The sequence below is a fragment of the Borostomias antarcticus genome, assembly GCF_949987555.1.
Source record: "Borostomias antarcticus genome assembly, chromosome: 12".
In the NCBI taxonomy this organism is placed as follows: domain Eukaryota; kingdom Metazoa; phylum Chordata; class Actinopteri; order Stomiiformes; family Stomiidae; genus Borostomias; species Borostomias antarcticus.
Genome location: NC_140245.1, coordinates 18,929,659 through 18,945,098, shown reverse-complemented (window position 1 = coordinate 18,945,098; position 15,440 = coordinate 18,929,659). Strand labels below are relative to the sequence as shown.

The 15,440-nt window shown below is 43.1% G+C and overlaps 3 protein-coding genes across 4 annotated transcripts in view; 2 read left to right on the top strand and 1 right to left on the bottom strand.

The window, feature by feature from the left end:
- nckap1 (NCK-associated protein 1) overlaps positions 1 to 12,385 on the bottom strand; it is an 84,788-nt gene extending 72,403 nt beyond the window's left edge. For both annotated transcript variants that reach the window (XM_084446697.1, XM_084446698.1), the window contains exon 1: positions 12,135 to 12,385. In XM_084446697.1, the coding sequence (XP_084302823.1) occupies positions 12,135 to 12,242 (108 nt within the window). In that variant the 5' untranslated portion in view covers positions 12,243 to 12,385. The remainder of the gene's footprint in view (positions 1 to 12,134) is intronic.
- LOC311315968 (E3 SUMO-protein ligase ZBED1-like) lies at positions 4,200 to 7,404 on the top strand. The gene is made up of 2 exons (XM_084446699.1): positions 4,200 to 4,614; positions 5,518 to 7,404. The coding sequence occupies exons 1-2, from the start codon at positions 4,381 to 4,383 to the stop codon at positions 7,186 to 7,188; spliced, it is 1,905 nt and encodes a 634-aa protein (XP_084302825.1). The 5' UTR covers positions 4,200 to 4,380; the 3' UTR covers positions 7,189 to 7,404.
- Positions 12,386 to 12,899: 514 nt separating the features above from the next.
- LOC311315769 (dual specificity protein phosphatase 19-like) lies at positions 12,900 to 14,807 on the top strand (the record flags this gene model as incomplete). The annotated part of the gene is made up of 4 exons (XM_084446469.1): positions 12,900 to 13,128; positions 13,640 to 13,686; positions 14,038 to 14,190; positions 14,607 to 14,807. The coding sequence occupies 4 exons, from the start codon at positions 12,900 to 12,902 to the stop codon at positions 14,805 to 14,807; spliced, it is 630 nt and encodes a 209-aa protein (XP_084302595.1).
- Between the last annotated feature and the right edge of the window lie 633 nt (positions 14,808 to 15,440).

The window sequence follows — 15,440 nt, the reverse complement described above, 5'->3', positions numbered from 1 at the left end:
TAATATTACAAAACAACAATAAAACATTGTAAGCAATAGTTGTTGTAATGGATTGTATTCTTCTCTAAAGAGAGAAAAGAATTGATATTGGTGAGGTGCTGGAGAGGTTAGGTGATATATGAAAAATGTTTTTGATTAGGGGACACTGAGGTGTGTTGGCTCTCAAAAATAGATTTGACAACTAGACAATGGAATACGTTGCACAGCAAATGCAGTATCCAACAGTTCGCTCATGGCTAGCTAGCAATGGTACAGCTATGGAATTATCTTAACATTCAGTTGAAAGTTTTCCATCCACCCATCTATCACTGGATGAGGAATAAGCACCGCCAAGCGATCAATTCTCACGCAAGCAGGAGCCAGGCTGTTCAGTGCATTTCTCTGATCCGGTGTTGCGACCCATAGTGTTGAAGAAGTTTTGATCTTAAGTCAAAAATAAAGGATTTGCCCAGGTTCACACAAAAAGGTTCAGTCAGATTTATTAAGAGAACGATTGCAAAAGGACCTCAAGATAAAACACAGAGTGGTTCATCAGAAAAGAAGTGAGCCAAAGCTCGTCTGGTGCAGCCTTATATGTGCTCAATACAAGGATGTGACGCTAGCAGACATTTGGTTGGCTGACCCATCTATACACGTCATAGTAAGGTGACGGACATCAAACAGTGGTCGAGGGATGCAAAGAAAAGCGCGGTACACTTTGAATATAGACAAAGGAACAAAAGGCCTGAGCCAGGACGGGAAGGTTGAAGTGTGAGGCCTTCCTGTCCTGGAGAGGATACAACAACAGGGGTCTCTGTCTTAAAAGAGAAGTGGGGAAGACAGAGGTTCAGGAGGTGTTTGGAATTACAAAAGAGAGAGGGAACAAAGGTTTAAAGTGTTTACTATAGCAAAAGGCAGGGGACTGGATCAATAGGTTTTTAAGAACAGAAAGCTATCTGAATAGTCTTGAGGCTAGTTGTAAAATTCTATGACAATAGATATCTATGGGTCCTCCAGCTGCATGTTATTTATGTCACTGTTGGAGCTTTAGAATTGCAATAATGGGTTTTTATCCATAGGGAAAACCTGATGTATGAACAAAACTGAGATAATATTAAATATTAATTATAAATAAATAAATGCATATATTTATAATTTAATCCCTCTCTTCTCTCCAAAAACAGAGGAGGACTGTCCTCCTCTACCTCAACGGATGAGCCTCCTCTGCAATATATACAATACAATCCATATTGAATATCCACTGTAGTTGTCTACTTGTCCAAACATAATTTGGGCTGTGCTGTAACGTTCATTTTCCAATCTATGTAACGCAAGTTTTCCAGGTTAGCAAGCTAGACTGTTAATTAGCTACCAGCAACGTTACCTAGCTAAAGTTAGGCTAGCACTAGCTAACGTTAGCTAGATAGGTTTGCATGTAACGTTAGTCAAGCCAATGTCATTGAAAAATGGGACTGTCTTAAGTTTATGTTTGTACTTTTGACGTTCAGGTCATTAGTACCAGACCAATATACATTCTTCAAGAAGAAAGTGAGAGTAGAAGCATGAAGAAACTGCTGCGGAGCCTGAGGTAACGTAAAAATAAAAAAAAACCTGCGGTAACGTTGGCTTGCTATCTAGGATAATGTAGCAATAGATGCCAAGTCAATAGCCAAAGACATTGCCTATGAATAATTATTATTCATAAGCTTTTGTCAAAAAATAAAGTGGATTAACTAACAGTGAAATGTTTATTTACAACAGGAGAGATGGCTTCTCCAGGCAGGAGAGCCTCCTCTCCAGCCAGCAGCCTCAACCAGCAGCCAGCAGAGCCAGTGGCGGGAGAGGGACAGAGAGAGAGAGGGACTGACTCTGACTCTCAGGCAGGAGAGCCTCCTCTCCAGCCAGCAGCCTCAACCAGCAGCCAGCAGAGCCAGTAGCGGGAGAGGGAGAGAGAGAGAGAGATAGGGACTGACTCTGACTCTCAGGCACAGGGCTCTAAGGTGCGACCATTTTACTTGCATTTGCGACTAAAAATAGTTTTGTGCGATCAGAAAAAATAATTTAGGAGCACACTGTGCGAGTACTGTTTTCAACTATTTCACTCTCACTCACCTAAAATAAATCCATGCAAATTGGTTCAAACTAGAGTCAAAGTTTCACGCACCCGTATACAAAACTACAAGTCCCACAACTTTTTAATTTTATTTTTTATTACACAGACCTGCAAACTCTGGAGTAGTGAAAAAGGTGATGACATACAAAACTAAAACCCTCTAGATTCACTTAAAGTACCATGGTTAACATAAAAAAGATGACTGTAGCCAAAAGGTGACAAGTTTGCAGATCTGATTACAAGTCCCATGACTGCAACCTGCAACGCGCAGAACTCTCGTGATGACAGCTCAGCTGCCCTCACTCAAAAACGACTGTGCAGACGCCGAATGCCCCTGCCAGTAACGTTAACAAAATGAAGAAAATGAAGCCCATTCAATCGTATTTTGCCCGGCAAAGTGGAACCAAGGTGAGAGAGGAATTCGCTGAGGCCCGGGGGGAGTCGAATCAACTGTCACTCAAAAATGGTTGTTTACACAAAGTTCAATTGATTTGATTAGATTCAACATTGCACCATAGCCTACCAGTAACTTACTGGATCCACATCAAAATGCAATGAAATGCCGTTGACATCGTAAAAAGCGTTTTTTTTCTCCCTGAAATGTGTGTCATAACGATCCAATGACATGTTCCTTTGCATCTACATTAAAACAATACATCGCGATATTTGGACCTTTACAAACACGTCTGGTGCTAATTCCCCAATTAGATTTACTAAAAGTAAGCTGAATCATCCAACCAGTCTATTCAGAAAGATAATACATTGACATTTATTACCTTTTAAAACTCGCACCCCCGGGACGCAGCATTCAGTCGAAGTGCGCATGCGCAACGTTGTGCTTAAACAACACAGTAATAGCTCACTATTCCGGCGTCTATGGAGATCATGCGTTTTTTAGCTAAATTATATCATGGCGGAGGTGAGAAAACCGAAGCAAAACATCACGGAGGAAGCCAGAAAAATAAAAAGACAATCTGATAACTTTACGACAGTACGACAGTGCACTTACTCGCAGAGCCTGTGGGGGCGCAGTTCCGATAAAACTGGAAAAAACGCTATGTATTGCTTGAAACTAAGTTTTTCCACAGATTTTATTTTAATCATTCAAAATTTTTATTTTTGAATGATTATTTGCGAAGATATTGGGCTTACTTCCCATGTTTTTTCACGGCACCGGCAGCTGTTTCATATCCCTGCCTAAGTTCGCAAAGCATTCTGTGAATTTTCATCTACCCCTCGGTTTCAAGACAGCATCTGAAAACCCTCGTTTTGGAGGGCTGTTTGAACATTCACTAGCCCTCAATATGCTCCCTAGACCTAGAAGCTAAAAGGAATGGGACACACTACCCTACGCGTGAACGTGCAAACTGTAGGGGTAGGGCCCAGGGCTAGGGCTAAGGGGGGTATTGGAATTGGGCCATAGTCTTCATTAGGACCAATGCACATGATGAAGTGTGTGGGAATAGTAGGCTATAGTCTTCATTAGGACCAAGGCATATGATGAAGTGTGTGGGAATAGTATAGTCTTCATTAGGACCGATGCACATGATGAAGTGTGTGGGAATAGTATAGTCTTCATTAGGACCATTGCACCTGATGAAGTGTGTGGGAATAGTATAGTAGGAGAGGATGAGAGCTCCTATGGTGAGCAGGTTATTATTGTTTATTGTTGTTGGCAGTAGGCCTAATGTGTGTGTTGCTAATAAAAATGTGTTATTTCAATTTCAATTATTTCAAATAATTTTTTTCATTTGTGCTCCTAGTGAATATGTTAGCTTAGAGCCCTGAGGCAGGAGAGCTTCCTCTCCAGCCAGCAGCCTCAACCAGCAGCCAGCAGTCTCTCAGAGGGACAAAGAGAGAGGGACTGACTCTGACTCTCAGATGGCAGGAGGGCAGGTAGAGGCAGCAGGGCAGGTAGCTGCCTCACTCATCATTCTCTCTCACACACACACACTCACACACACTCTCTCTCTCTCTCTCACACACACACACACACACACACTAGGGTTGCACGGTATACCGGTACCAGTATAGTACCACGGTACTAGAGTTTTGAAAACGGTACTATACCAGCATTTAAAAACAAACGGTACTTTTATATATTTTTTCTATGCAGACAAATTGGTAAATTGGAGCCTGTCTCTTTAAGCACGGCGAGCTCAGCGAGTGTGACGTAGTTGCAGAGGCAGAGCCGCCTCCCCCTCCCACTCGCATGCGGAGGAGGAGAGACAGAAAGGAGAAGTCGCGTATTACACAGACAGAGCGGGTTGAAAAGACAATACAGAGAGATGGCAACTGAAGAAAAGCCCGTACTCTTGGAGAAAATGGGGGCCCGAAGTACGGTATGGAAGTATTTCGGGTTCAAACCCAACGATAAGGGCGAGCCACTGAACCCAGATGCACCGCAGTGCAAGCGCTGCTACAAAGTGTGCCTCGCTAAAGGAGGCAACACTTCGAACTTATCGAAACATTTGAAGGACAACCACGCGGACTTGTTCCGCGACTTCAATAAAGAAAGACAGGTGATAACTTTGTTCACCAGTTCACTGCACTGTCATGTCAATGAAAGAAGTACAGAGCCTCTCCCAGCCCCGTAGTAAACCTAATGCAGCCTACATACAGAGTTAAAACATGTCCATGGTTAATCAATGCAATTTAAAAAAAAAAAATAAAATTCTTAAAATATTTAAATAAATTCCACAGACTAGAATATAACTTTAATATATTTTTATGTATTTTAATATTATTTAATGTTTCATATATATTATAAAGCATTAAGGCAATTAATTATATGAAACAATTATTATTATATTGAAACACACTTTTGTAAAACATTCCATTAGCCTACAATATCTAATCCTATCCTACAGGACTGTCTCAGAAAATTAGAATATTGTGATAAAGTTCTTTATTTTCTGTAATGCAATTTAAAAAAAACAAAAATGTCATATATTCTGGATTCATTACAAATCAACTGAAATATTGCAAGCCTTTTATTATTTTAATATTGCTGATTATAGCTTACAGTTTAAGATTAAGATTCCCAGAATATTCTTATTTTCTGAGATAGGATATTTGAGTTTTCTTAAGCTGTAAGCCATGATCAGCAATATTAAAATAATAAAAGGCTTGCAATATTTCAGTTGATTTGTAATGAATCCAGAATGTATGACATTTTTGTTTTTGTAATTGCATTACAGAAAATCACAATATTCTAATTTTCTGAGACAGTCCTGTAGATGATAGAATGAGCCTCAATTTATTTTTCTATTCCATTTAATGTCTTTCTTTTCCGTTTAATGTGGCCTATAGTTTCAAAACACAAACCTTTTGAACAATGAAACAAGTAAAATGAAGCAATGGCATACAAATTAAAATGACCATGTTAATTAAAATACTGTACCCCCTCCCTCCCCCAATTACAGAAGTCTAGTGCTGCCGGCTCAGAGAGGGTGACACCACCCACTCAGAAGCAACCTACTCTCCAAGATGTCTTTCAACAGCATATTAAGTACCCAAAGGACAGCAAAGATGCTAAAAGGCTCAACAGGGCAGTTGCAGAGTATATCTGTATGGATCAAGTGCCAATATATTCAGTAGAGAAAGCTGGGTTCAGAAACCTTGTACATAATTTGGACAAAAAGTATGACCTCCCGTCAAGGAATTTTTTCATGTATAATGAAATTCCCAAGATATATGACGAGACAAGGTCTATGATCAGTGCACAGCTAGCAGCAAAGCCTTTCTTTGCCTGCACTACAGACCTCTGGACGAGCAGAACTGCAAGTGCATACATGGCTGTAACACTCCAGTATATTACAGAAGCCTGGAAAATGGAGTCCTGGTGCCTAGGATGCTCTGCATTGCAGTCTGACCACACAGCTGAAAGTCTGAAGGAAGCCCTGGAAGATATTGTAACAGAGTCATGGGGGTTGGATATGACCAAAATGTCTGGTATCACAACAGATAATGCTTCTAATAACCGCAAGGCGTTTGCTGACTTCAGCTGGATACCCTGCTTTGGCCACAACCTGGATTTGGCTGTCAAGAAAGCCATAGCGACAGATCGCGTGGCTAGCTCTCTGTCCCGACTCCGGAAGACCATCTCTGCCTTCTCCAGGTCCAATAAGATGACAAGAATGCTGAAAGAGAAACAGGCCTCTTTAAAGCTACCACAGCATAAACTAATTCATGATGAGCCCACCCGCTGGGGTTCCACCTATGACATGGTGGAACGATTCTGTGAGCAGCAACAAGCCGTCTCTGCAGTTCTGGCGGATGATAGAAAGAAGTGGCACCTGATGCCCAAAGACTCAGACATGACAACTCTGGAAACGGTAAGGGATGTCTTGGCTCCACTCAGTGAATTCACAGATGCCCTAAGTGGAGAGAAAGAAGCAACTCTCTCATCAGTCCTGCCACTCATATGGAAGATAAGAGCCTGCCTGGAAGATGAGGAAGGTGACAGTCCACTGACGCGGGAAATGAAGCACAATAGTAAAGAAGACTTTGAAAAGAGATATGATGAGTACAATCTGAAGATGACACTAAACATCGCCACATTCCTAGATCCAAGATTTAAAAATATGTTTGTTACTATGGAAGAAGAAGTTAAGAGAGAACTTCTCCTAAAAGTTGACACAGTTCATCTTCCTAGGGAGCCCAGCCAGAAACAAGACGAGTCAGTGGATGACGCAGCAGGAGCATCTACATCAAAGAAGAAGAGAAGTGACCTAAAGAGTTTGCTCTGCAGTATCACCTCAGAAAAGAAGGGGGCAGATACTAGACAGGATTCTGCCACACCCATGACAACACCCAGTGATAAACTAGAAGGAGAGATGACTGATTATAGACAATTAAGAGAAATCAGCCCTGCAGAGGACCCCCTGGTATGGTGGAAGCAACACCAGGTAGAGCTGCCCATCTTAGCTCAGTTTGCAAGACAGTATCTGTGTATTCCAGCATCAAGCTGTGCATCTGAACGTGTCTTCAGCACATCTGGGAATATCTGCAGTCCAAGGCGTTCTAGACTGACCGAGGAAAATGTAGACATTCTTGTTTTCTTGGCTAGGAACCTGAAAAAAGAAAAACAGTGATAGCCCGCCAGCCACCCTAGGAGGAGTTTTTGCTGCTACAGTATTTTATTTTACATGGTGACTTTAATTTGAATGGCATTGCTTTATTTTACTTGTTCTCACTGTTTTAAAGGTTTGAAAATTTTAATATCCCATGCCAATTATTTATTTTATTCATCGTTGTTATTGTTCCCAAAGTCTGGTTTAAAATAAAGGAAAATGTTGACATTTGAGAGTGTTCCACCTTTTTACAAAAAGTATCGAAAAGTATCGAAAAGTATCGAAATACATATTGGTATCGGTATCGAAACAGAAATTTGGTATCGTGACAACCCTAACACACACACACACATACACTCACTCACACTGTTAGTGTCAGAGGCTCATTAGATAGTAGGAGGGAGGGAGAGAGGGTGGGAGATATTAGACCAGTGAGATGTCCAGGCCCTCTGCCCTGGTGTGTGGCAGCTGTTAGTGTCAGAGGGGAAGCCTCGTTCAGACTGCATGATTGCCATCTCTAAGGGATCTCTATTAGATGATGGTCAGCTGGCTCTTTTTAGCTACTGCAGTCATTTCAGCTTCCACTGGCACATTTTTCAGCCAGATTTTTCTTTTTCAGAACTGATATTTTTTAAGGGCTCATGTCCCACAGTATGTTGCATTAAATAGTCTTTTGTACACTAGATGGAAATGTGGTCTTTGGCACATTGAGTTGTTTGTCAGGGTGTTACCTGTATTTACATTAAAAAAAAAGACTGGCCACGACACTGGATGTTATTTAATATTGATTTAGTTATTAAAGTCCCGTCTCGTTTACCATGATTTGTGTATGACTACTTCTTTGCCATCCCCTTTCATAACCAAATGTGGTCTGATGATTAAATTGCTATGGCTCCTTGATCTTGCTCTCAAAGTGCGTCAAATTGATGCATTTAAATTAACAATGTTAACAATTTTCTCACGGGGGGGCATGCCCCCGGACCCCCCTAGAGGGCCGGAGGACCACCCCCATAGCTGCCCAAAATCCTGTGGGAAACACTGTACTACTACATACAACACTAACCGTAGAAGTGACAGCAATAGAAAGAAGTGATTTACTAACTCTGGATCTTGTTGAGGGTCGAAAGAATATAATCGTTTAAACTATAGGCAGTTATAGCCTAGACTGATAGCCTACTGTAGATAGATATCCTCATAATTAAATTACAACCAGATGGAGAAAAAGAATGCATTTGAGAACAAGGCAATAATAATAATAATAAAAAATTTGATTTGTATAGCACCTTTCATACATATAAATGTAGTTCAAACTGCTTTACAAAAGAGAATTTACATGCAGTGCTCCACATAAATAGATGTAAGATACTGATCTAATGTTGTGCTGTGCAAGACCTTCATAGAATGTGACATTTAATGATGCAATGATCAGGCTTGTCTTCATTCGTAGACTATAGGAGAAATACACTGTGAGCCAGGCCTGCTAAATCTGCTCAAAGACGCCACCTTGCGGTGGTATGTCATTGAAACGACATAATGCTCGGCTGAAATCCCACGGGATTTCCCTGTGAAATACCGCAATGGTGAAATGCTGCAGCTCTGATATGTGCTAGAAGCTCCCCACTGTATACTAGTAGTTTGTTATTTAGCAATGGGTTGGCTACTTGACTGCAGATCGATATTTTCAGTGTGGGACAGGACTACAACCCCACCTGTACTATGGTGCTGTGGCACCAGGAATATGCTCTAACCAGGGCTGAAAATTTACTTTTTGGCTCACCTGCCAAGGGGACTGGTAGATTAAAAAATCCACCAGCCAAGTATATTTTTTACCGGCCAAAATAATAAATTGCCTTTTTTTGTCACATTATACATCTGTTTCAGTACTTTTCATTCAGATAGTATTATGTTGAATACATGCTTAAGGAAGAGGCCAAAGTAAAATTTCAAATAAATTAGTTTAATTCGATGCCTAGCAATACATTGCAATTCATAGAAATTCAATTATTCATTTCCATTCACTTCAACGCTGTAGAATTATCCATAACTACCTAACCCTACACAAATATGAGATATAAATGATCCAAGCCTTAACCTCATGGTCTTTATGCATTTATGAACAAAATACATATACTGTAATTATTCACAGCCTGTCATCATGTAAAGTTAAACCTGAGCTGGATGACCAGTGAAGTCAGTCAAGGAGGAACCAGTACCGTCTTCAGAGCTTAGCTACATGACAAGCGATCAAAGACATCCCTTCTGAGAAACAGTGGCTTGGTATGCTATGGAAGCCCAGAGACAGGATGGTACACATTTACTGTAGTAGCGCGCGTCCTCTGAGGTAAATGGGAACGATTTTCTGTGCGCGAGTAACCTCGCGTCACCAGTCTCTCCTAGTGCACGAGGCTCTGCAACAGTCATGTGACTGAAAACTTTATTTGGTGCAGCGGGGGAGCTATTTAAGTGCAACACACAACAAACAGATGGCATGGATGTGGCGACATCGCACACATAATTTATTACATGACTCTATTGGTACAAACATTTACCCGCCAGCGTGGCGGATAGCCTCCGAAATTTAGTCGCCAAATGGAAATTTTACCTGCCATTGGTGGGTGGCGGGTGTTAATTTTCAGCCCTGGCTCTAACCACTGTCTTTATTCACCACCATAATGTGTTATTCAATCCAGTCATTGTCATCCATGATTGGATGGAATAAGTAGATGAGTCTATCGACTTGATAAACTGCTAGACTACAGATAGGAAATTTCCAGATTGGGAAGCTTATAATTTCTAGTTGTGTAATTACAAATGGGAATGAGAAATTAATTTGTGCTGATAATACATTGTAAGGACAAGTGATAATAAGAATTCCAATATACCTATACTTGTACTGGTTATATATGGCGAATAAACGTGTCAATTCCATTCATTATACAGATTAAATGAACTGTATGTCTATGCGACACCAAAAGGGTTCATATCAATTTTATTTTTGGGCTGGTAAAAAAAAGAAAAAAGGTTTGGCAGGTAGAATTTTTCATCTACCAGACATTTGGCTAGTGGGCTAAAAAGTTAATTTCGACCCCTGGCTGCTAGAATAGGCGAGAGAATAGGCTGCTAGAATAAGCTATCTTATGGCAACACCCACTACTCGGTGGCTAGACTAGCTGTAAATGTTAGTTATAGCCTCTCCTCTCCCTACTCTCTTCAGTGAATTGAAACTGAAATGTGATTCTTTCTAGACTCCGTTCCGTACTGCATGGCACGCAGAGGAGCAGATCACAGACACTTGTTTGAGTTTGATGAGTGGGCGCTGATACGCGAAAATTTAATAAATAGGTTAAACAATGGTTTGGGCAGAAAACAACGGTGTGGCGGTGTTAAGATGTGACTCGGTGAATACACGTTGTATGCCCAAACACTGACTACCACCAGTAACAACAACCAACAACCGCAGCAAGCCTAGTCCCAGCTGACCAATCACAACATGATCTAGTTGGCCAGGCTCCTTCCAATCAAAGACCACTGCCCAAATGTGTCCCTGCCACCTCTATACTCTACAAATTGCTCCCTTATTTCCTATTCACCCCAGGAGACACTGTGCTGATCCGATATGACCCGATTGGTCAGAACTATGTGGTGTGATCTGATTGGTCGGACGTATGCAGTGTTCATCATCAATAAATGAAGACAAGTAACAACATGGCTGTGCTGCTGTCCATCTGACGGTTTCTGGACAAGGCAGAGTTGGGATGCGGGCTGCCTGCCTTTTTTAAACTGGTGGTGGTGGACATTCAGACCTGCGTCTCTTCTCAAGCTGGTGCTGGTGGACATTCTGAGCTGTGTAGCAGAGCACCTGCCTTGTGCATGGCAATCTACTCTTAGACCTCCAGACCTCTCCCACTGACACCACTACTTCTGCTCAAAGATGCTATGTGAATACAGGCCCGAACCAGACCAGGTCACACTAGGGTAGACCCAGACCCAACCAGGCCAGGCCACATTAGAACCAGACCCAGCCGCATTAGACCCAAACCAGGCCAGGCAAGAACAACAGACTGTCGACGGATCTGCTTGCATGCCTGACTGCTTGCCTGTCTGTGAGTAATCTGGCAGTCTTTAGGCTAGGGAGTGTCAATGGCCAAACACAGATTAACAAATAGGTCATTACATGAGTTTTAGTGATCCCTTCCGTCTCCGCCTCTCCCCATTTCATTATCTCTCCATCACTTTTCTTTCTCTCTCTCCCTCTCTCAAACACGCAAGCACGCGCTAGTGTTACGATAACCCTTCCAAATACAATGATCTAAATCACAAGAAATTGTAATATCTTATTCATGTACTTTGGCACAGTAGCTTGCAAACGTTGACTCGGTTCGTCTGGATATTGAGCTACCGCCCATAGCTGTGATTTCTGCTCCTAGCCGTGATTTGCGGTCAGCGCGAAATCACCCATCACACCCCGACGACCGTCAACACCCCAGGGCTCGACGAGCTATGATAGCTGTGGCTAGCTAGCTAACCGGCTAACTAGCTATTGGCTAAATAACTTTGCTATCAATAGAAATGGTAGCCAACAGTTTGATTGCCTGGATCGATTCTTATGTCATAGAGTAGATCGAACTCAATCCCAGCCAGATAGATAAAATCGACGTCCACCCTCCTCGCACACTTCATGGTCTGCCTACCATTGCAAGCTGGGTAGCTAGCTAACGTTAGCATAGCTAGGAAAGCTAACTAGCAGCTAGCCTGCCGAAATCTAGCTGCTGTTAGGCCTCGACAGCATTCCTCATCTCTTCCCGATCTTTCGCAGTCATAGAAAGCCATCACAGCCGCTAGCTAGAGGCATGATTCCTAACGATATCTAGCTTAGATACACCAGAGGAATTTATGGGGGGCATTCTCAACTAAGGCGTGGTTAATATTACATATTTAAATGGCTATGAAGCAGGGATATCAGCTACCTTTTTGATGTTGTAGATGCGGGTGAGCATCCCGACGCCCCGGTCGTTGAGGATGGTGAGTTTCTCGGCCAGCTTCTGCTGGCTGGGCTGCAGGACTCCCCGCGACATGGCGCTCGATCAAAATCAACCAAAACGCGTCTGGAGCCTTCGCAATGTAGTGTTGCTACAATAAATACAAAAAAAAATCGTGTTTTGGTGTTAGAATTCGCCCATATTCGAGGAAAACAGCCAGGCTATCTCCCCGCACTCCACCCCACTGCCTCCCTGTTTTTTTTCTCCGGGTAGGTGTTGCCCTCTTTCTCCCAGAACGAGGCTGTTTCCTGCAACACGACGCACATCCCGGGCGCGTTCCATTCCTGAGGCTGCCCCCTCCTACCGTGCACTTTATCACGGATCTATAGTTGACATGGGTCGGTGTAAGCACAGTACAGACGTATAGGCTATCTATATGGGTGGAAGAAGCACGAATCTGTAGATCTGTGAAGGGATGTATAACCATGATAGGGACGACTGGAGCGGAACACAACAAGAGCGTATCTACAGTCCAATTCATATTCCGAGGTGGATGACAGTTGACTGGTTGTGAACCACTTTGCTGTAAAGATACAGTAGAAAGAGTGTTCTGGTTGTATCTGTTCTTATTTAGGCGTTTGTCTACTTAGCAGCGCTTAAATTCGTTGGATTAAATGGATTTAACAAACATATAGTGTGGGACATCCTCGTACAAGCCCAAGCAAAACGCTAGTGTTACTGGACTCCAGGGCGATGCAGTCCCTGTCCCAAGAGATCCAGGGTTTCTCCAAAACTAGACTGAAGAAACAGAGCACGCGGGTGACCACCGTAACCGGGAGGCGGCTCGTGGAGACCCGGGGCGAGGACGGTAACTCCGTGTTGCTGCAGGTTGAGGAGCCGTCAGGAGGCGTGGCCTGCGGGTTTGTTCAAGACCTCAACTTGGACCTGCAAGTCGGCGTGGTCCGCCCTTTCCTGCTGCTCTGTGAGTGGGAGCCATCAGCATGGCGTGGGTGTGAGAGGCCCCTCTCCTGAGTTGGCTGGTCTACGAAGGCTTCGTGTCTTGTTGTAATACAGGAATAGCTAACACATAATGGCCTGCCATGTAGTAGGCAACATATATGTAACTACTTATACACTCTACTGACAGGCATGTCTCTCCTGAAGTAGGTAGCCCATGTTTATTGCTCTGTAAATGTTCCTAGCCATATTTCAAGGAGCTTGCTCGATCCTCTCGTTGAGAGAGGTCAGGGAATATTTTTTACAGCCCTCTCTTCTGCTCCCCGGGTGAAGTGCTTCCCTCTGGAAGTTGAAGGACAGATGCCCCCCCAGGCCCCCACCCCCGCCCATTGCTCTCTGTAAAGCGCATTGTGCTGCCTCTGAGTATGAAATGTGCAATACAAATACAGTTTGATTTCATTGGATTTAATAGGCTAAAGCAATTACTGTACGTAAATGCAATACAACTGCAATATTTTTGCTTCCATGTTGCTCAGCTTCTCAGGATGCAGCCCAGGATATGGACACTCTGAGGAAGTTTAAGGTAATATTATTTGTAGTACTGTCTACAGGAAGTAGTAGCCTAGTACTGTCTACAGGAATGGATATTATCTGCTGTACTGCTATAGGAATGTAGTATCCGTAATACTGTCTAGGATGGTAGTACTCTATCTGTTGTAATGTGTAGGGACCTACATGGAGGTAGTATTATCTGTAGTACTGTAAAGCAAATTATTTGTATTATTTGTAGTACTGTGTATAGGAAGTTTATCTTTATCGTATTATTTTGTTATTAAACACAGTCCATGGGCTGTCCGGGATTTCTCACACAGAGAAATTAATCCAATAAATGCTATCACCCAGTGAGTAAATTATTTTTACCTCTACCCCCCAGGTCTCCCATGTCCTGAACCTGGCGTGGGGCGTGGCCAACCCCTTCCCCAACCTCCTCCTTTACAGAAACATCTCCATCCTAGACCTCCCAGACACTGACATCACTTCCTACTTCCCAGAATGCTGTGCATTCATTGAGCAGGCCAGGACAGAGGTAGGGACCACCTGGGCCTCACGCGCACCCTCTGGAAATGCCTCCTTCCTTCCTTCCTTCCTTCCTTCCTGATGGAGACAACATTAGACAGGGTGCAAAGACTAGATGGGACGGTGCAAAGACTAGATGGGACAGTGCAAAGACAGGACACTGTTCATTTGCACCATCCTTCCTTCTTTGCACTGTCCCTTCTAGCCCTTGCACCCTGTCTAATGTTGTCTCCATCAGTGTTATGCACCAGCTGACCAGAGCAAATTCCTAGTATTTGTAAAAACTACCTGGCAAAAAAACTGATTCTGATTCCTTCTTTCCCTTCTTTATGACAGAGGAGAGATCTCTAGATAGGAGGGATGACATAGCGCAGCAGAGCTAATTTTATCTCTAATATGTCTGTATCCCTCCCTGCCCCCCCCCAGGTTGGCGTTGTCTTGGTCCACTGTAACGCTGGAGTGTCCCGCTCCTCCTCTGTGGTGATTGGCTATCTCATGGACAGGGAGGGGCTTGGTTTTGATGATGCGTTTGCCCAGGTGAAGGCGGCTAGGCCCGCCATGCAGCCCAACCCAGGCTTCTTCCAGCAGCTGAGGAACTACAAACCCCTGGGTTCCTCCACCAGCTGAATAGCTACAAACCACAGGGTCTTCCAGCAGCTAACTACCCACAAATCCCAGGCTTCATTCAGCAACTAAAGTTTGTAAGACGATTTTTGAAAAGTGCCATAACAAATAAAGTGATAATGTATAATTATTGAACCGTAACGTTGCCCGTGAATTAAATTTCTCTCCTGTGTGGAAGCTGTGTGGACAGCTAAAGTGACACAGTTTGGCCAATGGAGGGCGCCCTCGCCATGCCTCAGCTCTCTAGGGTCAAGTAACAAAACCAGGCCAGGTCCAGCCTGGCTTCTGTGTGTGGCTAGCTTGTTTCTGTTCAGGACTGGTAGGACGGAAGCTAGTCATGACACTGAAATAGCTGTGAATTGAAATGACATGAAATAATGTCTGATAAATTAAGATGGTCTTGTCGCCTGGACACATCAGTTCCAATGCTTCAAATGCTAATCCAGCACAATAAGAGCGGGATAGCCAGTTAGCTCATGAGCTCACAACAACTAGCAGCAGCTTCCATAACATTAAAGGTAGCGGTCAGTGGCTAAAGCAGTTACACTGATGATTCCTGTAGCGTTAGCTATTTTGCTGCAATTGGTTCAACTTCTGTTTATGGACAAAGGTAAACCCAGATGACACAAGGCTAGC